This window comes from Pelmatolapia mariae, linkage group LG16_19, assembly GCF_036321145.2.
Source record: "Pelmatolapia mariae isolate MD_Pm_ZW linkage group LG16_19, Pm_UMD_F_2, whole genome shotgun sequence".
In the NCBI taxonomy this organism is placed as follows: Eukaryota; Metazoa; Chordata; class Actinopteri; order Cichliformes; family Cichlidae; genus Pelmatolapia; species Pelmatolapia mariae.
The window spans coordinates 19,135,197-19,159,985 of record NC_086241.1 but is presented as its reverse complement, the minus strand read 5'-3'; the positions used below and the strand labels follow the sequence as shown (position 1 = coordinate 19,159,985).

The window sequence follows — 24,789 nt, the reverse complement described above, 5'->3', positions numbered from 1 at the left end:
TTAGCTCCATGGTACAAAAATCCATGATGAAATTATTGGTTAAATTACCATTCAAACTTATTGGGGAAAATTAAAATCCACTCAGCATAGAATGCATCTAAATGATATACTGTTCTAAAATGTATGTTTCAATGTAAACTTTTTATCTGTTGTTTTATCAGAAATGGCATGTTTTGCATTCAATATCAAACTGGTTTTAGCATGGGACATTTCCCTGCTCTTTTTCTTTTTAGCCCGGGACAATTCAATCCTTGTCTTTTGAACAAGGATATAAATATGAAAACTATACAGAAATATGAAATATAAGCTATACAGGAATATGAAATATGAACTATGCAAGTTATAAACAGTTGTAAACAGTTGTAGAATTATAATTATCGTATTGTACAGAATGATTGTCTATCCCTGCAGATGGTGATAGTTTATTATCTTTATTGTAAATATAGTGTTAAATCTATAGCTTGATTAGTTCTATCTGGTTAAGTGTATTTTTTTTAATAGCATAGGCCTTTGTGTGTCTAAGATGGATACTTACCGACAATATTCAATGTTCATTATTGTTGGCGGTCAATATTACAGAAGATATAGAGAGTGAGTTCAGACAAAATGAGCAAGTTTTAAAAGTTGCAGGGAGTAACTATTTTCAGGTGCATTAAAAAAACACAGAAACAGGGACGACCTGTTCTCAATCATCTCCCTCTCCTCTTTTGGTATTCTCCCAGAGCAGTTTCTCAATGAACGTTAAAAATAGGAAGAAAAAAGATAAAAGAAACAAAGAGCTATTGTTAAAACAGTGGTGATGAAATGGTGAAACAGGCCAGTTAACCCAACTAACAATTCTTCTTTGTTGTTCTTTATTTATTCATATCTATATCTATATATATCTATATATATATATATATATATATATATCTCCACTTGTGGTTTATTTCTCTAGGGTGGGGTAAAGCTTCCCTTAAAAATAAATATGGCTATTTGAAGCTTTGCAAGTTCTTTGTGAGGGTTTTTTTCTTTTTCTTTTATTTCAAAGGTGTCATTCCAAAGTAACTGACTTTTTTAAACCTTCTTTTTAAAGGGCTAAGCTGTTTCTTGTTATCATGTTACAATGTAACAATGTTCATAGAAAGAAAATAACAAAATAGTACTATTTCGAATTCGTTTGCATTGGTAATAAATTACTAGTGAACTCTACTTGAAAGAAGCCTGGCCACAGTAACAGGCAGAAACCTGTTCACTAACAAAGACTTACTGTGTGGTTTTTTTTTCTCTCTCTTTTGATCCCAGAGGAATGTTGGCAGTTTCTGTCTCACCCCGCCGTCTGCTACTATTAAAGCAGGAGAAACTGATTCCCAATCGTGTATACTACGTAAATGGCCAGAGTGCTTTTTGTGTTATATTGTAATTATCGCTCCTCGTAACCCCAAAGTTCTCCCCTGGGAGCAGCCATGAGCTAATGGCAAGAAAGAAGATCGGATGGATGGATGGAGCTGCGCCTTTTCTTTGTGTTTTCTTGGTCAGTAATTTCATACTAAGTAAATTTTCTATGATCCCCTGTCGTCTGGTGCTCCTGGCTGCGCTCCTGCTGAGCAGAGATGCTGACGGTATGTGCACACACACACACACACAATATATATGTTGTAATAAAACTCGAGTTTTCTTTGTTAGTTTATCTTTTAAACGGGTGCTGCTGCCTTTGTTAAACCGGTCTGGTGTTCGAAAACTAAGGATTATTCAAACAGTGAAATGCTTTTTAAACACTATAACATTTATTTAGAATAAAATCATTCAAATTGATAAAACATCCTTAATAAAAATTCAATCTGGCTTCAGTAAGCTATCTGCAATTTACAGAGGGGTTTTCCCTCCTCACAGACCAAACAGCATATCAGACAGCACCCCCACGCTCCGACGCTCTAGTGTCCCAGGCAGAGACACTCCACTAACACAGCTACTTGCTCTGATCTTCGCTGATTGTGATTCTGGGGCTGATTCTGCACACCTCTCCTCTCCCTTCTCCCACCTTTATTACTGTGCCCCTCTTTGTCCCATCTCTTACAGGTGACACTAATGTAGTCTAATCTAGCAAGGGGAACAATCACTTCAACAATGTCGACGAAACGTTTTGCACCGTCAAAGGCACGGCGGTTGCCTTTGGTTTCATTCTATAATGCTGGACTTATTTTCTACGCAGGTTTGAACTTTGAGAGTATTAAAACAAGAGAGAAAAGTGTGAAAATGCTCATGCCTGTCTGAGAAAAGTGTTTAAAGTGTGTAGTGAGGGGTTTTACATTAAAACATCCATAATAATTTTAAAATATAACATTGGCTACTTCGCGGATTTCACCTATCGCGGGTTATTATAAGAACGTAACTCCCGCGATGAACGAGGGAACACTGTACAAAAAAGAAGTTACAGCAACGTGAAGTATGAAATTCAGTCAGAGAAAATCGGACTAAACACAGAGTGGTCTACAACAGTCTGTCTTATTTGCTTGCTTATTACGAGCCACTTTACCATACCTGAGTGAACATGCCCCCCTACCCTCTTCAAATCCAGCAAAATTGATGTCAAACATTAATGCTGTTTGTGCCTCTAAATGTTTTTGGAGGTCATCCAAGGTCAACCTACATAGCAAAACTGGTATGGCCCGGATCTGGCCCACACAATGTGCTTACACATGGCCCACATGCCGCAAGGAATGACGGCCCTTTGGTGGCCCATATCTGGTTTGCCAGAGGTGGCCCACACATGGGCCAGCAAAAGACCATCAGTTGCAGACACACTGCTGGCCCAGAACAGTTTCAGCTCTGGCCCCAGATGTCAGCCTAATGTGTACCTTAATCAAGCCACGTAATAACAACATGTGCCGGAACATAATAGTGCAAAAGTAACATGACAAAATTCTGTTCAGACAGTGGACTGATTTTTATATAGTGCTTTTCTACTCTCCCAGAGTACTCAAAGTGCTCTATACAACACATCCACACACACTTTCTCTAAGCAGAGTGCTTCCTAACTACATTCACAGTCTTGATATGAAGTCTGAAGGAGTCAGGGATCGAACCACTAACCTTCCCATCTGTATGGGACCTGCGCTACCTCCTGCGCTACAGCCACCTGGTGGTAAACATGCGTAAACCCTCACTAGGTTTTGGATAAAGCGTACACTCACAAACCTGTCAAACCTGCATTTGAAACGTTGGCTACCATAGCAGTATAGTATTGCAAAATGGCACTTGGATGCCATTTTCTAACTAAAATAGGAAAATAGGAACATAAATAGTGCCATCATTGCCAGACCTGGCCCACATCTGGTTGACATACACTCTGCCATGATACCAGTCAGTCAGAAGTGCCAGCTTGATGCCGGATCCGGGCCAGACCTGTTTTCTATGAGCCTGGGCCACATAAACCAAACCATAACCGGGCCAATGTGGCATGCCATCACATAAACAGTGCCATCTACGCAAGGCCTGGCCCATATCTGGATGACTTACCACTTATCATACCAGAAGTCAGCCAGCAGTGCCACCTTGACACCAGATCCAGTGCAGGACCTGTCTGCTATGTGGGAACTAGCCCACCCACATTAATGAAATCAAACAAAATTGGTGCCAGTCAACTGTGCTACGTTTCTGTTGGTTTGTGATAGAACTAGCTATCATTTTTGGAGTTATTGTATGAAACTCGAGAGGCTCAGACAGTTCCATGTATTTACCTTTTCTAACAGGAAACATATCTACATTTTTCTGATAGCTTTTTACTTTTCAGAGTGTGGTCATGACAAAAAATATCCATGGCTGATTTATGATTCGCAACCTTTCCACAGTATAAGAAGGGGCTGGTTAACCTTGGAGCACTGCTAAAAACTTTTATTAATATCTTTAAAATAATAGCAATTTTTTTTCCAGCTTATACTGGTAGCTCTGGGGTTAGTGCTTGATTTTCTGTACTACAAAGGTGACTGAGTTCTTACTGGGGTCATTCCCCATGGTAACTTGTGCTGTGAACCTGCTGGGCTAGGGATTTCTATAGTCCATATATTTGTGAAATTTGTGATTTTGCCTTTGTGTAATAAGTTCCCAAATTAGTGTTGAGTTTCTAAATATGCTTATAGATACCAGTTTGAGCCACAGCTAAATTTGGATAGCGCTAAAGAAATGTTTATAAGATGATGATCAAATTTCACGTTGTTTCATTCCCAGACACAGTATGTGGGAAACGAGCAAAGACACCTTTACATATCCTCTACTTAGTCATTACTTTGTCTGTCAGCAAGGTTAAACAAAAATGCACACCCCAGCATTTAGAATCATGATGCATAGGCAAGGAATGAGACCATTAAATCAAAACATGGGTGTTGCCTTCTCTGCAAAGGGCAATTGCCAACAACTCAAACTGTTACAGTAATTTTAGACACTTCTTTTTCAATCTGCTGTGAAAATTCAAGTCATGCTGAAGGTGTGTTTGTTAAGTCAGTAGCTGGAGCATAGAATATAATCCAGCTAGTCCTGTTTTTAGCAATACAGCCATGACTTTCAACTGCCTATAATCAGTTTACTTATCCCTACAAATACTATCACAAAGACTGAAAGTCCAAAGTGGACTTTATTTTTTATTTTTGTTTTATGAAGAATGTGCCAAACCTGTGAAATAAGACAATCAACTTGGTGTGTAAGATCTGTGGCATTTTCATTTAGCTCCATCTAAGATGCACTGGATCACACAGATTCGATACATCAAGTTTCTAATGAAATTCCAGCCTCTCCCTCAAGAGTTTTTGAGGAGGCCAGACATAAGTAAACTTATACTTTAGTGTTTAAACCTGTAAATCTTTTTGGGTCCTCTGTTTCTGCTTTTTCTAGTTCAGTTTTATAGTGTTTCATTCTCTTTATAGCTCTGCAGGTGATTGGTGGAAGTGTGACAGTGGTTCAAGGAGGTACGGCCACCTTACCGTGTCATGTCACTGATACCAATGATGACCTGACACAGATTACCTGGCAAAGGAGGACAAGAGAAAAACCTCGCAATGACAATTTTATTACCATCCAACCTGGAAATAGACTACAGTTTGTCAATGGACATGATGATAGATTTAAATATGTCGGAATTTTTAATGACAAAAATGGAACACTCCAGTTATCCAATGTTACCCTGAAGGATGAAGGCAGATACACATGCATCTTCACCCTGTTTCCCAGTGGAAATCAGAAGACTGAGATACCTCTAAACTTGCTCGGTATGAAAAAACATTTATTTAAAATACTCTTTGTGTTTGTGTGTGACATAGAGAAGGAGTTACTTTCACCATCCTGCTTGCATGTTGATTTATTTAAGTGCTGTACCTCTCCTAGTGCCTCCTTTCACAAGTGTCAAGAACAATTTTCCCACTTTGGGCACAGAAGAGGTTTTATTTGCTACCTGCACAGCTGCTGGCTCGAGACCTCCCCCAGAGGTGAGGTGGCTCACTGGTGCTTTGGCAGACAAAGTGAGGACAACGACAAACTCCACCCAGTATGACAACGGTACGACTACCACAGTCAGCTCTTTGTTTGGCGTACCTATGAGAGAGATTAACGGTCACCAGGTCCAGTGTGTCATCAGTGGTGACTCCCTGTCTAAAGAAGAAACCCTGCCCTTCACCATACAGGTCCATTGTGAGTATCAGCTGTTAATAGTGTTTATTATTTGCCATCTTTTGTGTCGCTGTCCATTTAATAATTTTAATTATTAAATTTGCTATTTAACAAGGTGCACAGCCAGACACACCCACGTTTACATTAAACCACAAGGTGATGCTACTGAACTGAAATGAGCAAAAACCTCTTGTCACAGTATCAAATTACTCTGTACCAGTCATACAGCCATGAGACAAAAATAGTTTCATTATCTAATGATAAAATACATTTGTTTATAAATAATGTAATAATGTAATGTCTATACTTTCAGTTCTTTTTACAAACCCTACATGAGTGTTTTTAACAAAAACAGACACACACTTTTTTATAACAAGTAGCATTAAGTATTAAATTGAGACACGTTTCTCCTTACTTCTCTATGTTGAGTGGGACTGTAACATTTTACCTCGGTCACATAAAATAGTAACTAAAGAATATTAAAATAGAAAAAATATTGTTTGATCAGTAATTTTAGTTGTTTGTTGTCTGTATGCAGAGAAAAAATAATAATAAAACCCCTTTAACAGTTTCCACTGCAATGGGCTTTATTGTGGGAGTTTATTTTGGACTCCTAAACAACAGTATAAAATAAGTAACACAACAGTATGCTTGTTTAGGACAATATACCTCAAATTTAGAGCTTAAAGCTTTAAGTGTATGTAAGTGAGCCAATGAAAACCATGAAGCAGGAAAAGAACTGTTTTCTAAAATGGCTTTAAAACAAAATCTAAACTAACCAAAATTTACTAAAACATATGTGAGATGTTATTTTGATAGCATAAATATTTCCTCAGTTCAAAGATTAACACATTTCTCGCTCTATTTTTTGCAGTCTCTCCTACAGAAGTGAACGTTTCAGTGATTTCAGAGGACTCATTTGAGTGTGTGACAGAAGCCAACCCAAATGCAAACTTTACCTGGAGCAGGTAAAGTATAAATATTTCTTTTACTGCGTAAGGCATGTTTTTTAAGCACACTGTGTGTCACGGTCAGCGGGGCGAGCCGTGTGGAATTTATTAAAGGACCCAAGATGCAGGCATACGTGAAGAGAGTGGGCTTTTATTGAGGAGGAATACAAACAGAAATGGCAAAGGAGTGGGCAGAAACTAAGCAGAACCTAGACTGGAGAAAGCTAACAAAACACAGACCTGAATGGCAAAGCAGGGGGACGCAGAACCAAGCAGGGAACGAACACAGATGACGGAGGGAAATGATGCAGGAAAATAACGCAGACAAACCGGCAACAGGCAGGAGAACACACAGGGTTTAAATACACATAGCAGCAATTAAGGGATGAGCAACAGGAGGGGAACACACCTGGGAGAAATCAAAGCCTCAACAAAAGATATAACAGGATAAACAAGCACAGGAAATAATATAAAGAAACACAAAACACTGAGTTGACAGACTCAGGACCATGACACTGTGCTAGTGGTCCTATCAGATTTAAAGTACCATAGCAGAGTTGGGTGCGAAGAAAAGTTTTTTGATATGTATCAACAGACTTTTGCTATATTTGGAAGATTAAAACTATCCAGAAACCCTGTCTTTGCACCACCGCAGATCTCCTCTACCAAGACACACCCACAATATCAAAAATCTTTCCCTCGGCTGCCCCTGATAAACACTGTACCTAACACCTAGGACACCTGCACATGTTGTTTCTTCAGGATATTCTTAATAGGGCCGCATGGGTTAAAGCCTCGCCCCCAGGGATTCCCGCTCACCATTTGCCTCGTTTCTGGGTTGTGCCTTGATAACCCCACTATGAAAACCCACTCTTCATAGGGTTTACTGAATGGCTCTTTATCTGCTTTTCACCAAAGACAAAGACTTCCCCCACAGCTCAAGCTGTAGTCCAAGTATTGTCTCCTTTAACATAATGTCTTGTGTATCCATCGTCTTTATGTGAATAAAGAAAAATACTATCACAAAGACTGAAATTTGTTTAACTTTTCATTTAACTTTTGGCACAAATCACAACTCACTCACTTTATGTATATTTATTGTTGAGCCTCATTCACATTTTTTTCCAGATCTGGCCAGTCTTTCCTGCAGTCTGCTGTCAAAGAAGAGGGTGCAAAGCTACAACTGCTGAGTCTGACCGCTAGTCTAAATGGCCTCTATGAGTGTGAAGCAGCTAACTCATATGGAATAAAACATGGTCAGCTCTATGTGCATGTGGCATCAGGTGAGATCAGTTTGGATTTAGCTGTACAGTTTGTCCAAATTTATCTTTTGTTTCTCTTTTTTAGATCTGAGCTTTTGTGGATGTTGTGTCATTTAGATGTTTGGTTTTCTTGTTTTCTCCTATTGAAAGATATAAACAGAGACTTGAATATCTAGACTATGAGTAAAATTATTCCATATAATTTTCTCTCCATATTTAAGTATTCACATCATGCCCTAGAAGTTAGAATTCCTTGGAGAATAGTTATGTTAAAGAAGTGGTTCGATTACCCTAGAGACAAGTTAATGAATCGATGAGTGATGCTCCACCCAGTGTAATACGACCAGTTCTTTAAGCTAAGAGCATGTCTTAGCTTGAAGTTCTTTTCATATCAAATTTGTCTCACATTGTTTTCTATGTCAGATCTTGTCTGTTGGAAAACATTTTTCAATGTGTTGGATACAGGTGTCAGGTGGTGTTTGAATACTGTCCAACTCATTTAAATGTGAAATATAAAACTAAATTCCAGTAAACAGAGAAAACAACTAATCATCTCCTTCTCAATATATTCTTCCTTCTTGTGTCTCTGCAGGAGCATGCTCTGCTGCTTGGGCCTCATTTGGTCTTTTGCTTTCAATGAATTTCATTGGAGCTACATGGTTCTTTTATAAATCTGGACGTTTTCAAAAGTGCTTAGAACAATAACCCTGTATGTACTCAATATGTAGCACTGTACTCCTAATATTAAAGGATATGTACACAATGTACAAATAGCTTTTGAAGTTTTAGTAAATAAAAATAGACCAACCCTCAATTGCAAGGGGTCAGACAACAATATTTCTTCTTGTATATACACACAGTATAAACATTGTCTGGTTATATTTTGACTGGCATAAATGTGATTGGACCTGAACCAGAATGATGTCGGGGAAACTACGGAAGCCTTTTGAACAGCCCGTAATCTGAAAATTACAACATCCTCTTAAAACAATGAATTCATTCTCATGTACTGGGTCTCTGATGTTTATTTGTGATTTGAAAATATGTGTTGTATACTTTAGTTTCAGCCAAATACATTAAAGGTGATTCTGTGCCTTACAGTACAGATGGACAATGATCCAAAACACACTGAAAAAGAAGCCCAGGAGGTTTTGAAGGTGGCATAGTATTCTGCAGTGACTGACTCAGTCCCCTGATGTCACTCCAACTTGGCTGGATCTTACATCCTGAACACAAAGTTAAAAACAGGAAGAGCCAAGAATAAGAAAGTGAAAAGCCTGAGATTAAAGGGCTTGGAAAGGATCAAGAAGAGACTCATTGCCTACAAAGGATACAATAAAGTATTCAGACCGAACAGTCTGTTTTATGATTATGTTTCTCCAGTTACAGTTCAGCTTCATGTACTACGGTAGTTTTGTTCAAAGCCTTCAATTAAAATTACGAGTTTTGCACTTGAATTGCACCATGTTTGGTTTTCTCTAAAGAACTGAGCAGTTCAAAAGTAAATCTTTTTCTTTCTTCTCTTTATTGATTTTTGAGGGATTCAGGAGCTTTAATTTGGCTTTCTTATCAGCAAGAAGCAAGTACAATAATGTTTACCTCCACTTCACCTGACGATTCAACTGGGTAGGCATTAGGTTGCATTGACATTGCTTACCCACTGAAAAATATTGAAAAATGTCCTGTCCACCAATAGTTCCCACATGCATTGGATAAAATGCCTTTCCATGTATACGTTGTTCCAGTAGCCTGCTTCTCATCAGCATTCTTAGTTCCTCAACACGTGACATGAGCCTTAACAATTGAGGCAGATTCAAACCCAGCATTTGATAGATCAGGTGTTGAGTAGTGTTGTCACTACACTATCCAGCTACATCACTCACACACCGCAAATGATTCCCAAGTTACTCAATGCCTCCTGAGCAGAAATAAATAAAAAGAGAAACTGTTGGAGAAGCACAGGTAAGCAACATTGCCCCTGATATACTGGCGATAAGCATGCTACATCAGCACTAGTGAATTCCTTTGTATGTGGGTTACACAGAAAGCGATCAAACGTATCAATGTAGAAATAACCTCTTCTCAGTAAGCACTTTTAAACAAGTGCTTTGAATTGTCTGACTCAGGATTTCTTTTCAGCAATTTAAGGCTTTTTTAAGGTGCGATTGAGGAGGGAACCATGGCAACATTAAATGCTGATTTAATATTAATTTTAGTGATTTAGTGGATTTGACATACTGTGCTGTTATCATGTTTCTTTGGACAAGCAGCTTATTGCATGGTAATTAGCACTTATGCCTCACAGCAAGAAGGTCCTGAATTTGACTCTTCCATCTAGCTCGGTCTTTTCTGTGTGGATTTTGCATGTTCTCCCCATGTTCACATGGATTCTCTGCGGGTACCGTGGTTTCTTCCCACAATCTAAAGACATGCACGTGCATGTCTTACTGGGCATAAGACACCCACATGCCTTGTTTGGTCCATTATTAACAATGTGAGAATTATATCCTCCTGGTGTATCTCTAGGGGCTATCAGCCGCACTGTGTAGGACGGTACAAGTTGTCCTGAACAACTGAGAGGTTCAGTGACGTCATAAACAACCATAAAAACAGAGTTCACTGCCTCTGTAAATGAAGGCATAACTCCAGACACCACCAGAATTTAAGAAGGCTCAGAAGGTTTCTGTACCCTGCAGAGATAGAAATAGACTCCTCTCTGGAGGCATTGCAGATGCCTTGCAGTTTTATAATGGCTGTCTCGCTGATCATTGAAATTCATGTTTTCAGTGATTCAGGATCAGAAAATTCTATCTATGATTTCATTTTCCACTAATTAACCAGGTCAGTCACTCGGTCCAGTTCTTCCTGTGACTATTAAGCCAACCAGCCTCCTCTCAGTTTTTGCTTATGTGATCCATGGCCAGAGCTGGCAATTTCAAAGCTTTTTTTTTTTTTTTTTTGTCTGTCCCATTTGGTTCTTTAGCCGTCAGAATTGTTGTCTGAAGACCAACAAGGATACCAAATGGATTTATTTTGCCAAATGGATCATCATGGCATTGCCGTATTGGTCCATTTGATCAACCTTTGTTGTTATTATTTATTTTATTTTCAGTTGTTACAGATGGGACAGACATGACTGGGGGATAGGAAAGGGAGAAAGAAAGAGAGGAAGGAAAAGAAAAACAGAAGGGAAAAGGGACAGTGGCAATTTCAAAGCTAATCTTCAGTTATGTTTGAATATTCATAAAAAAAACAACAAAAAAAACTGGCTTCTACTCCGTGGCTGCTAGGTGACAGCTCATCTGGGGCTCTCTTCAGCTCTTTCCAGGAGGGTGGCACAGATGCCCCTCCGATGATCCACCTTGGGCTCTTGCACTGGGAGCCTCTGGATGTCTGGGGCCTGGATCTCCTCCATGCCTGCTTCATGCCCTGGGGGATGGGGCCATGGCTCCCCACACCCTCTAGCAGATCTTTACATGGATAAACCTTTTGAATACAAACCCGCTGATCCACACAGGTGTGCTCACAGGTGTGCACACGGGTATTCGCTGTTCATTGACAAAAACTAAACCTTTCTTGGCTGCTACCTCAAAGCACATTGTGCGCTGTCAGTCCTGCGTGCTGCACAACAACATTCAATATCTAGTACTGTTATTTACACTTAGCTAGATTAAAGCGATGGTGTTTTGTTTATTATGCTGCTCTCTTTTTGCTTGTTTTCTCTTTTTTTCTTACTCTCTCAACAGGTGATCTAGGAGATATTTTCATTTTAAGTGCCCTTTCTTACTGTCCCTTTTCCCCTCTGTTTTTCTTTTTCCTTCCTCTCTTTCTTTCTCCCTTTCCTATCCCCCAGCTATGTCTGTCCTGTCTGTAACAACTGAAAATAAAATAAAATAAAATAATAATACAAAGGTCAATCAAATGGACCAATACGGCAATGCCGTGATGATCCACTTGGTAGAGTAAATCCGTTGGGTAACTTTGTTGGCCGTCAGACAATAATTCTGATGGCTAAAGAACCAACCGGGACAGGCAAAAAAAAAAAAAGGAACCTTCATAAGCAGTCTTTCTCTTTTTTTCCTGTTTGAACCACTTGTAACAAAATGGGGGATGGTCTGTCCCCATGAACCAATTGGCAAGGCAAAGAGATGGAGCTGAAAAGCATGTGCAGTCAATATTAGTTTGTCCCAATAGACAGAGAGAATTTCAGAAAGATGAGCAGAGCAAAGGTCCAGACTAAATGATGACTTGTTGACTGATATAAAGGGCGCTGTTACACCATTATTGCAAAAGACTGAATCATGTAATCATGTGAGCTGAAAAGCAGCTAATTCAGTAAGGTCGTACCACAGTACATATTCCAATGGGCCTTTTTATCACAGCTTTTTTTAATCACAAAGTTTCTCCATACAGAAAATGTTTGTGTTTGTGGGGAAAAGGGGAAATCTAAATTAAAATAAGGAGACATCAGCACAGTCAAATGACAGGCAAATGTTATTGTAATGCTTGGGGTCTTGTAGTGTCTAATACAGGCCCTGACTGGGGACACACAGAATAAAGGGTCGCCTCACCATTATAAAGAAAGTAGGTTAAGAACATAAGGGCATAATATATTTGAAAAATGTTGAAATAAGGGACACAGGGTTGGATGCATTGGGTATTTGGGCATCAGGCACCGGCCCGTTTTCATTGTTTAAAATAGTAAATCACTGACACAGTTCCTGTATTTCCAATACACAAATCTCACAGTAGAAATGACCCTAATTATAACAAATGCTAAAGAAGTGTTAGAGATACAGACGGGTTACGTTTAGAAAAATAAGTTGTTAGATTGTGTTTTCGACCATCTCCCAAGCTAATGTTTCGAGGTGTGTGGCATTTGCACCTGCTAGACCAACCCAGGCCACATTATCATTTCAGCTGACATCAGGTATGGGTCCAGCCAGCCTAGCACTTGTTCTGCAGTTGTTTAGAAGTATTTTACTGCCCCCGATCGAGACATGTAAATCTTTGCATCACTTGATACAATGTCACCTATGATGTGACATGAGCTACTTCCCCTTACCATAGGATTGGTTTGTTAACCATACCAGCAGAAGGGGTGATGTGTGGTGGTTTTGCTGGGGTCATAAGCTGAGAGTTAGACTCCCCTCTGACTGGAAAGGAACCTGCACACTAAGCTTCTCTCATCATGCATTTTCGTTCCCTAGTTTTGAGGTGTGTACATGGACGCCATCTGTGTTCCAAAGGGAGTGCCCAATGAGTTTAAAGCTAGAAATCAAATACCTGCATGGCTTGAGTCAGTCTTTTTCTGGTGGGTGACAATTTATAAAAACGTAGATTGGATTGTTGATTATAATCAACAGAGATTTCTGAGTCACACTCGGGATGAGTGAAGGGGATCTCTGACTGCGTGCAACTTCTCTGATGACTTGGCAGAATAGAATGGCTTTAGATGAGCTGACCCATTCAAAACGTCCATGGAGCAGTAGTTTGGTAGATGCAGTGGTAGTATTTCTTCTCTTTTAGTCTCTGCAGCTGCCTTGTTGACTGTCTGTGGATGCTGCTTCATTCCCTGCCTGAAAAAATTATTCCAGAGGCTAATTGACACTGCTCTAACCAAGACCATCTAAATGTATTACCAGATAGGGCAAAAAGAGAACAACTAAAAAGATGACCTGTGATGATGCTATGGACAGTACTGAAGTGTAATTCAATAATGACAGTTAAGCTGAAAATCTAGACAGGAGAGAGATAAGAGATAAGAGAGATAAGTATAAGCAGAGAAACACAGTACAGTGCATTTGTGTAAATATCATATAAGAGTGTAGCCTGAACAGGAGGGAAATGATAGAAATATTATTAAAGTTATGCATCACTATTTACAGTAAGCTGAAGGAATGTATCTGTCTCTCTGACCCTCTAATCTGCTCTTTTCTCAGGCCTTGTTGTGGCTGATCTGCTATCTGTTGTACGATTACATCGTGTAACTGAACTGCTTTTCTGTTGGAGTGTCACACACATATCTGTTTCCAGGCTAATTCTGGAAGAAGTGTGTAAATGAAACACACAGGATTGCCCCAATGAGAACTCACATAGACATTCATGGTGTTTGCTTTTGCTTCCTTGCAAGTGAAATAAACATGTTTGAACTCGCTACTCTGTCTGTCTCACTTAATAAGAGGATTTTTCTAACAAAGACCAAGAAACCTAATATGCTGTTTTCAGACCAAGGCGATTGTAAGTGAGCCAGTGACAACTCTGAATGTGTATGAAAGGATTACTCCTTGAAACTAAACCAAGATTTATGGTTTTGCCTGACATGACAGGATTCAAACATGTATGAAACATTATTTTGACATCAGTATTTCCTCAGTTCAGGGTTTATGCAGTTCTGTGTTTGATTTTTGAATTCTCTGTTACATTTCAGAGGACTCATTCCAGTGTGTAATTGTGAAAGAGGGAGGAACCAAGAGAATCAGAATCAGAATCATTAGAATCAGAACACTTTATTTATCCCCAAGGGGCAATTAACAAACAACTGAGCAGCATACGTTGAAGATAAGGACAATAAGAACAGGCAATAGGAGTGAAATAATAGATACACAGAATATACAGTATACACAGTTTTAAAATTACACAGTTTTAAAATTAAAGTGACTGAAAGGTGAATAAATAACTGTAAGTGACTAAAAGTGAATAAAGTGTCAGTAGTATAAGAAGAGTGTAGTTTATGTTTCTGGTGTGGGAAATGTTCTTATCGGCTGGAGTTAAAAAGCAGAGTGGCTTTGGGGACAGAGGTGGCTCTCCTCCTCTCAGTCCTGCAGGAAATGCAGCGGAGGCTGCATTTCCCTCTGGCTTCCCCAGAGGGAAGCCATTGAAATGCGGGGTGAAGAATGTGAGAGGGGTCGTTGATGATTTTGGCTGCCTGTCTAAGGGCCTGTTGGCTGAAAACCTGTGCCAGAGTTCTGACAGGCAGTCCAATGATTTTAGAGCACACTGACGCAGTGTGCTGCAGTTTGTTCCTGTTCTGAAGGCTGAAGGAGTGAAGCACATTTAATGCCTTTGTGCAGCTTTTTTCTTTTATTCACCCTCACTTCTTAACACTAGAAGTCCCAGAGAGCAGCCATTTGGCTTTTCTACCTTTAACACTAGAATTACTGAGCCTTTTTTCCCTGGTGCAAGTCCCTACTACTAGATTTACTAACCTGCGCAAATTTGCGTAAATTCCCCCCGACCTTAACACCTCTTGGCACCCCGCTGAGATTTTCACAAGTCTTCAGCTCCATTGTTCTCCTGCTTTTGTTGTGCAAACACACCCTCCCCCAACCCCTAACCATGAGAGATTCAGGTCTTTCCTTCCCTGCAAGGCTACTTTCCTTCCTTACCTGCAGCGTACTATACACTATGGTAGTTTCTATGTGCAATATTTCTCATATGCAATATTAGTTCTTGTCAATCCTTGTCACTACATTGGATGCCTGGCCATAAACATATATACACAGAGTTGTACATATATTTATATATTTATATAGCCACACCTTATATAATATGCATAAAGTCTAGTTATACACACAGACACATCTATATCATATATATATATATATCTATATCTATATATCTATATCTATATACACACACAGATAGATGTGTGTGTATATATATAGATGTGTGTGTGTGTGTGTATATATATATATATACACACACACAGATAGATGTGTGTGTGTATACATACACCAATATTTTTGAATACTCGTGTCCATATATATATGTTTCCAGATTGTTTGTATAGTGCACTTTCTATACCGTGCTCTGTCCACTTTTTTGCAATGACAATGCAGATTTTCCACTTGTGGGACAAATAAATGCAGATTTGCTGTGTGTGTGTGTGTGTGTGTGTGTGTGTGTGTGTGTGTCTGTGTGTGTGTGTGTCTGTGTGTGTGTGTGTGTGTGTGTGTGTGTGTGTGTGTGTGTGTGTGTTTGTGTTGTTGTTTGTCATTTGTTTACTCAGATCCAAGGCAGGCCAAACCTCTGTGTTACAACCTACATACAAAAGACACACATTCACAATATATGAGTACACAAGTCTGTTTTATTTCAAAGTGTTTGAAACTTTACAGCGTTTGCAGACCCAGTGTCCATCATCCCTGCATTTGGCACAGGTGAATTTCTGACATGTTGCACAGGTAAACCTGCTGCGATTCCTGTTGCAGCTCTCTTGCACCTGGCACTGCGTTGTCTGCGTTGTAATATTTCCTTGTGCTGCATGAATCGGCAACGAAGTTTCTGAGCTAGAAGACTCAGAAACAATCTTCTTTTACCTGTCCACCCTGTACATGCCTTGTACAAAATGTGGCATTCACTGCCGCCAGGTCCAGCATATTGTAGAAAACCGCTACTGGCCACCTGCGTGTTGCTGATCTTACGGAATACATCCATGCCATTTGGTCCAACACGTCTACACCACACTGTAAAAGCAGAGAGAGAGAGTCATGAGTATATGTTTTTTTCTATAGGCCTGTATAGCACACATCAGAAAACATTGTAGCACTGGTATAAAATTGTACACACATTCACATACCTTCATGTGGTTATAGTCTGTTATCGTGTTGGGTTTCCTCTTTCTGCCGTCACCGATCGTCACGTCTTGGTGCATGAAACTTAGAACACACACAGTCTTGGTTTTTTTAGGTGCATAAATTGTCAAGGAGACACTGCCACTTCTAAGCACTGAAGTGGAGAATACCTCTCGCTTTGCAATATCTTCTGCAAGTTGAGGAAGTTATTCCTCAAGGAATTTATTCACCGTGCCCAGTAACGTTGTTTTGCGCTGCAGCAGTCTGTGCGACAGTGACAGTGAAGTAAAGAAACTGTCCGTTGTGACATTTCTCCCATCATCCAAAAACGGCTCCATCAGTTTCATGACCACGTTCTCTGCCAGCCTCTCTCCCTTCTGACGACTCCCAAGTAAGGAGATGCACTGCAGACATATTTGGTGTCCAAATCCGTGGCCATCCAGAACTTGATCCCAAATTTGTCTGGCTTGGTTGCAATATACTGTGTGAATGGACAACGAACCTTGGTAGGGAACAGCTGTTCCCTACCAAGCATTTCTTGCAGCTGGCAACAACGGTCATGCATTCAGTATAGCTGTGACTTCCGCAAGAAATGTGGTCAAAATCTCATGAGTAAGTTGAAGCATTTCTACCAGGCATTTCTGAAAGTTGTAACACAGAGGTTTGGCCTGCCTTGGATCTGAGCAACTCTGAGTGAGCAAATGCAAATGTGCCAGGCCTCAAGGATAATGGGTGGTTTGCACAACAAAAGCTGTAGGAGAAACAAGCTGACGACCTGTGAAAATCTCAGCAGGGGTGCTTAACACCTCGGGACTTGCACCAGAAAATAAAAAAGCCAGTAATTCTAGGGGGTGTTGGGTTTAGGGAAGTTACGCAAATTTGCGCAGGATAGTAAATCTAGTGTTAAAATCCGCCGTCGAGCCAAATGGCTGGTAGGCTTTTAGCTAATATCCTTAATCACCTGTGAACAGCTGCTTTTGTTATGTAAATAAGGTGGGGCCATGCTGAACCACTTGGAGTGGTTAGTTTCCTGAGCCACAAGGAAACTTGTGTTTCAGTTTGCCTTAGGGAGAAATCAACACACATGGGTGTATTTCCTTTGTTGCTGAGATTTATTGATAAAACAGTACAAAAAACAAAACAAAACAAAAAAAAACAACCATTTGTACACATATTTACAAATAACAATAAAAAGTGAGTGAGTACATTTCAACATTTTCAGCAATCACTCACAATCCTGGCACTGCCATGGTATCTGTAGTCTGCATTTACCACATGTGCATCTGTAGCAGTGAACGCATCGCACAGTGGCATGATTGTTCTTGCATTTGTGTTTGACCTGACACGTGGCTCTTTTTCCAGGGCTAGGTGTGGAGGGTTGTGTCCGAAGCAACTGTTCTTTTCTTGCCTTCTTCCCAGCCATATGAGAGTTAGCCAACTCTTTTGCAAGCTGCACCAGGAAGTCCACCCGTCTTTCCTGCGTCCCGGTGCATGCTTGATACAGCACATGTGCATTCAGTGCTGCCATGTTAATCATGTTATAGAACACGGCAACTGGCCAGCGCCGTGTTCCTCTGCGGACCGTGTACTCCCGCACCATCTGGTCCATCACATCCACGCCACACTTTGTGGTGTTGTAAAGGGTGACAGTGTTTGGCTTCCTTTTGGTGGTGTTATCAGTCTGAACCACGCTGTGCATGCTGCTAAGAATATAGACTGTCTTCTTCCGTTTGGCCGCATACGCCGTCAGCGTGGCAGCAGAGGTTGAAAACACCTAAGAAATAAGATAAATTGTTATTTCCATAGCACTTTTACACACAATGAAACACATAAACATAGAACCACAAAAGACCTGCAGCCTACCTGAGTGGTGAATTCATTGCGATCTGAGTATCTAGCGGATTGAGGAATTTCCCCGGCGAATCTTGTTGACTGTGCCGAGGATGGTGGTTTTCCGTCTAAGACGTTTTTGCGCAAGTGAAAGCGATGTGAAGAAATTGTCCGTGGTAACATTTCTGCCCTTGTCTAGGAATGGTTCCATCAGCCTCATCACTACATTTTCAGACAGTCTCTCCCCACTGGGACGATTGGGGTCCTTGCCAAGATATGGGAGGACATTGCAAATGTACTTGGATTTTAGGTCGCAGGCCACCCAAAACTTGATCCCAAACTTGTCAGGTTTACTTGCAATATACTGCAGGAAACAGCACCGAGTCTTTGATGGGAAGAGCTGTTCATCAACAGTGATATGTAGACCAGGGTTGTAGCACGTGATGCAGTTGGTGACAAATGATCCCCACACACTGGAAATTGCAGCGAACTTATCAGTCTTTGCTCGATCACTGCGGGTGGACCTGTCATCAAAGCGTAGGTGTTGCATGATGTCTTGGAAGCGGTTACGCGGCATAGTTCCAATGATCTGCGGGTTTCCCAGGTTTGCTGACCAGCAGTCACGTAGTGATGGAACCCTAGTAACCCCCCGCAAGATGACAATTGAAATAAATGCCATTAGTTCAGGGAGGTCCATGAACCAATGAACATCCTCCGTTTGCTGTGCATGTTGAATAGTCCATTCTTGAATGCTATGAAGCATGTCAAGAGTGATGAAACACAGGAAGCTCTGAAGGCGACTCAAGATACTTTTCCTGGCCTTAGCCTTTGGCTCTCCATCTGCAGCGTATGCTTCTATTGGGGTGAAAGGGAGACAGGTCCCCACCTGTTCTTCACGCCACACTGTGCCATCTTTCGCTGTCTCAGTCCCCAAACAAGCTCTCTTTTTAGGTTGAGAAGCAGTCTCCTCATCTGCAGTGTGAACAAATTCAAATTGTGAGCAATGGGAAGGTCAAACGAAATTGCAAATGCATGCATAGATACTAATTATTAGGAAATGATATGAAATGAAATATCTTCCTAAATAAAGAGATACAACTAGAGTTAGGGTTACTAGCTCTTCAGGTTAGGCTTCATTTCATACTATTTCCTATTTCATTTCAAACAAGGAAGTGGATGTAGTAAGTAAGATATTTCAGACATTATTCCGATACAGAGGAGGAGATACTGGAATTATAATTAGTATCTATGCATGCATTTGCAATTTCGTTTGACCTTCCCATTGCTCACAATTTGAATTTGTTCACACTGCAGATGAGGAGACTGCTTCTCAACCTAAAAAGAGAGCTTGTTTGGGGACTGAGACAGCGAAAGATGGCACAGTGTGGCGTGAAGAACAGGTGGGGACCTGTCTCCCTTTCACCCCAATAGAAGCGTACGCTGCAGATGGAGAGCCAAAGGCTAAGGCCAGGAAAAGTATCTTGAGTCGCCTTCAGAGCTTCCTGTGTTTCATCACTCTTGACATGCTTCATAGCATTCAAGAATGGACTATTCAACATGCACAGCAAACGGAGGATGTTCATTGGTTCATGGACCTCCCTGAACTAATGGCATTTATTTCAATTGTCATCTTGCGGGGGGTTACTAGGGTTCCATCACTACGTGACTGCTGGTCAGCAAACCTGGGAAACCCGCAGATCATTGGAACTATGCCGCGTAACCGCTTCCAAGACATCATGCAACACCTACGCTTTGATGACAGGTCCACCCGCAGTGATCGAGCAAAGACTGATAAGTTCGCTGCAATTTCCAGTGTGTGGGGATCATTTGTCACCAACTGCATCACGTGCTACAACCCTGGTCTACATATCACCGTTGATGAACAGCTCTTCCCATCAAAGACTCGGTGCTGTTTCCTGCAGTATATTGCAAGTAAACCTGACAAGTTTGGGATCAAGTTTTGGATGGCCTGCGACCTAAAATCCAAGTACATTTGCAATGTCCTCCCATATCTTGGCAAGGACCCCAATCGTCCCAGTGGGGAGAGACTGTCTGAAAATGTAGTGATGAGGCTGATGGAACCATTCCTAGACAAGGTGTTGTGCCCTTAAACAGGGGAAATAGTGAGGAGAGGTGAAAGAATGGCACAGACACGCAGCTCTCACTCTCACTCGTCTGTATTGAGTTTATGAAAATACTTTAGATAACACGAACTGGAGCATTAGACAAAAACATCTTTTTAACTCGCACATGTTAGCTGACACAGTCACTAACTTTCCACAGCAATGAAATAATACTTTAAGTACTACATGTCTTTCAGTAGTTAACTTATACAGGTAGTAACAGAAAAATCTTCACACAATATGGCGAAGTAATAGCGAAAACTAGCATACACAGCAACAGCGTTTAACTGGAACTTCTCAGCCAAAAACAGTCTGCAATTCACATCTTTCGCTACAATGAACAATGATAACGTAATAATCAACAGTAACACACATTTATACAGTTCTGTGCATGGCAGTTACCTTAAACAGGGGAAATAGTGAGGAGAGGTGAAAGAATGGCACAGACACGCAGCTCTCACTCGTCTGTATTGAGTGAAGGAGGCGCGCGAACACACCTACTGGAGCCCTGAGGCATTACCAATGGATCAACGCACAATCAACCCAGGCAAAACTTTCACTACTTATCTCCCTCTATATTCCCACTGCATATTCTATTCGAAAACAGTCAAAGCAACAAATAAAACATTAATAAAGGCATGACATGAAATGTAAGGAACAGAGATGTACAACTCCAAAACTAATCAAATTTATGATCCACCACATACTCCCCCTCAGAATAGATGTTGTCCTCAACATCCAAATGTTTAACATTTAGCACAAACGTGGAGTTAAGACCATTAATATCACCAAAACCGCATACAATAAATCATTGCATACTATAAGTGTTTCTTGTACCTTATATGCACTCTACAAGAATAGTTTCACAAGCTGGAACTCTTTTCATACATTCTTTAGTGTGGGTTATTACCCAAAGTCTTTCAGTGTTCTCATACAGTCTGTATGAATTTCAGTGTCCATGCAGTTACATTAACACAGTCTGCTGCTGGCTTGTAAACAAAGTCCTTTCAGTGCAGCTTGTCAAAGCAGTCACTCTCTCTTTTGACAAATGTCCATGAGAGTGATACAACATGCTGTAGCCATGTGGTGTGCTTTGGATGTGTGTGTTAAGCTGCAAGCTCAATATGAATCTGTTCAATGTCCAAAAGTCACTTTGAATATGATTTCCGTGTTAAACAGTCCATTTACTTGTGGTTGGTGTGGAGTGTAAGTAGATTGTCTCTGTTCAGTATTGTGTTTTGTGTGTGATCACAATGTGTCTTTTCACTCAAGTCCATACAGTTATCAGTGGCAGTGTGCCTGAACAGTCTGTGGAACCATGAAGTGTGTATGATGTGATGGTGTTCTCAGATTATAACAAGCTGGTGAACCAAGCCGATCATATGTGAAGATCTTTGGTGGCTTGCGCTCTCTACTCAGTCGATGATACTCTTGTTCACTGGTCCTGCTGTGTTTGTCTGGAACAGGCACAGGAACGGGTTCCTCCACTGATGGTTCCTCAACATAATTTTCCTGTTGGTCAGGTAGTTGTTCACATTGGTTCAGTACTTCATGTTCATTCTCTGGCTCAGATGACATGTTTTCCACTGTTTGAAGGTGTTTGGCTGGTTTATCAGTGCTCATAGGAGTCAGTGTCGGAGGGTAAAGTGGCTCAAATGGCTGCTGAGATGACACTGGATAGTACTCATCATCCTCATCCTCTTCCTCAGCTTGTTCCACTTCCTCACTTGTCTCCACAGCTCTTTTTCTTGTTCGTGGTCGCACTTCAGTTTCAACAGGTCACATGGCAGAAGAAGATTGCGATGCAATATCCTTGATCTCCCTTTTGCTTTCTCAGGTCTGAGTTCATAAACTGGGATATCTCTGCTGACCTGACGAACGACTGTGTGAACCACATCCTCCCAGTGGTTCCTCAGCTTGCCTGGACCTCCTCGAGGTGTCATGTTCCTTATTAAAACACGATCACCTGGCTGTAATACTGAGCTCTTCACCTTGCTGTCATAATGTCTTTTACTTCTTACAGCTGCTTTATGAGCGTTTTCTCTGGTGATCTCATATGCTTCTTCCATGCCTTGTTTCCATTTTACCATGTAGTCATGATGATTGCCATCTCCTTGTTCTGAGGTCAAGCTGAACAGCATGTCGATTGGCAATCGTGGGGAGCGTCCATATAACAAGTAAAAAGGGGAAAATCCAGTTACCTCGCTGCGGGTACAATTGTAGGCATAAATCAGTTTGTTAAGCGAGTCCTTCCAGTTAGTTTTCTGACTCTCCGAGAGTGTTTTCAGCATCTGGAGTAGTGTCCTATTAAACCGCTCCACTTGTCCATTCCCTTGGGGATGGTAAGGAGTAGTCCGGGACCCAGCAACTCCACAGTAGTTTTTCAGTTGTGCAAACAGATGATTTTCAAATTCAGCACCTTGATCATGATGTATTCGTGCTGGAAAGCCAAACCTTAAAGCATAGTCATTAAAGATTTTGTCTGCAGCCGTTTTACCTGATTTGGAAGTGGTGGCATACGCTTGGGCGAAGCGTGTGAAATGGTCAATGACTACAAGGATGTATTCATAACCCCCTTTGCACTTGTCAAGGTGCAGGAAATCAATTGAGACAAGTTCAAATGGTTGAGTAGTGACAATATTAGTCAGTGGTGCTCTGCTCTCATGACAAGGCTTCTTCTTTTTTATGCAAATACACCTTCTGGTCACATAATCCTCTACTTCCTGTTGCATATAGGGCCAGTAAAACCGGTCCCGTATCAGTGACAATGTTCTCTCTACACCTTGATGGCCCATTTCATCATGTAGCTCCTTTAATACAGTACTTTTGTGTATTTCTGGTAGGACCAACTGTTTTCTGTTTGCTGTTTTTCTGTGCAAGATCCCATTCTCATCCATCTCCAATTTCTCCCACTCCCTCAGGAGACATATGACCTGTGGGCTGAGCTGTCTTAGTTCTGAACGTGATGGTTTTTCCTGTGTTAGTTTACACTGAATTACAGGTCCAATAGTCGGATCACTTCTCTGGTCCTGTTTGATCTGGCCTTTTGTCAGTGGAATGTTGGAAACATCTGTGGCCATGGCTGAACACCTGACTGAGACACCCATGGACCATGACACATTGGAGTCATCCTGCCTTTCCACTGCCTGTGTGGTTGCTCCAATTACATCGTATGCCATTTCCTCTGTGCATTCATTCATAAACGTTTCCATGTCTACTGGCATTCTGGAGAGGCTGTCTGCGTCCACATTTTCTTTACCAGGGCGATATTTAATTGTGAAGTGAAAATCTGCCAGTTCTGCTACCCATCGACACCCTGTTGCATTCAATTTGGCAGTGGACAGTACATAGGTAAGTGGATTATTGTCGGTGTACACGGTGAAGAATGGTGCATAATATAGGTAATCACGGAATTTTTCTGTGACAGCCCACTTGAGAGCAAGAAACTCTAACTTGCCTGAATGCAGATGGTAATTCTTCTCAGCTGCAGTTAAAGTGCGGGAACCATAAGCAATCACACGAAGCTTTCCATTCTGCTTTTGGTACAACACGGCACCTAATCCCTGGTTTGACGCATCAGTGTGGAGGGTGAATGGCTGTGAAAATTCTGGAAAGCCTAGAACAGGGGGCTGAGTTAGACAGTCTATCAACTGCTCTAGTGCTAACTGGTGCATGTCAGTCCACTCAATAGGTGTACTCGAAGGGACACTACACCTGTTTCGCTTTGTTTGCCACTTTAATCTTGTGTTTCGCTGGGTCTCAGCATCTGCAGGTCCCTTGAGCAAGGCATACAGAGGATTTGCAATTCTGGCAAAATCCTTGGTGTATTGTCTGTAATAACTTAGTAGGCCCAACATTGCTCTTAGTTCACCAACAGTACCTGGCCGTTTGTTTTTCAAAGCTGTTACAGCAGCGGTGTCTGCGGGGTCTATCCTGCTTCCCTCTGCTGACACAATCCTGCCAAGGTACCTCACTTCTGTCCTAAACAGGTCACACTTCCTTGGTTTGAGTTTGATTCCGTACTCCCTGAGTCGGCGCAGCACTTTCCTGACGTCCTCAACATGATCCTCAAACGTTCTGCTAAAGACAAGGACATCATCGAGGTAAGGCACACATATTTCATCCCTTAACCCTTCTAAGCACTCCTCCATGCAGCGTTGAAATGCTGCCGGAGCATTCATCAGTCCAAATGGGATTCTGACCCACTCATACAGGCCCCAGGGGGTCACAAAAGCTGTTAGGTGTTTACTGTCTTTGCCCATGAACCCCTGGTGGTATGCTTTACCCTGGTCCAGTAGAGAAAAGAGAGTGTTGCCACCTAAGTTGTCCATGATGTCTTGTACTCTGGGGATGGGGTGGCGGTCTGGGTGAGTCTTCCTATTCAGCTCTCGGTAGTCAATACACAAGCGCA

At 41.2% G+C, this 24,789-nt stretch overlaps 1 protein-coding gene across 2 annotated transcripts; it reads left to right on the top strand.

Moving 5' to 3' along the window:
• The first annotated feature begins 1,309 nt into the window (after positions 1-1,309).
• LOC134645517 (nectin-4-like) lies at positions 1,310-9,285 on the top strand. Of its 2 annotated transcripts, none has more exons than XM_063498980.1 (6): positions 1,310-1,601; positions 4,899-5,240; positions 5,431-5,658; positions 6,512-6,605; positions 7,716-7,870; positions 8,442-9,285. In XM_063498980.1, the coding sequence occupies exons 1-6, from the start codon at positions 1,454-1,456 to the stop codon at positions 8,552-8,554; spliced, it is 1,080 nt and encodes a 359-aa protein (XP_063355050.1). In that variant the 5' UTR covers positions 1,310-1,453; the 3' UTR covers positions 8,555-9,285. The 2 variants fall into 2 exon arrangements, with proteins under 2 accessions (XP_063355050.1, XP_063355049.1); XM_063498979.1 differs by having other exon boundaries at positions 5,356-5,658.
• The last annotated feature ends 15,504 nt before the right edge of the window (positions 9,286-24,789 follow it).

What these genes read in the sequence shown, in the direction of transcription:
- LOC134645517 (XM_063498979.1), top strand. Translation starts at nt 1,454, where the DNA reads ATGGCAAGAAAGAAGATCGGATGGATGGATGGAGCTGCGCCTTTTCTT. An exon ending in GCAAACTTTACCTGGAGCAG is followed by an intron (nt 6,606 to 7,715) that starts GTAAAGTATAAA and finishes ATTTTTTTCCAG; the next exon opens with ATCTGGCCAGTCTTTCCTGC. An exon ending in CTATGTGCATGTGGCATCAG is followed by an intron (nt 7,871 to 8,441) that starts GTGAGATCAGTT and finishes GTGTCTCTGCAG; the next exon opens with GAGCATGCTCTGCTGCTTGG.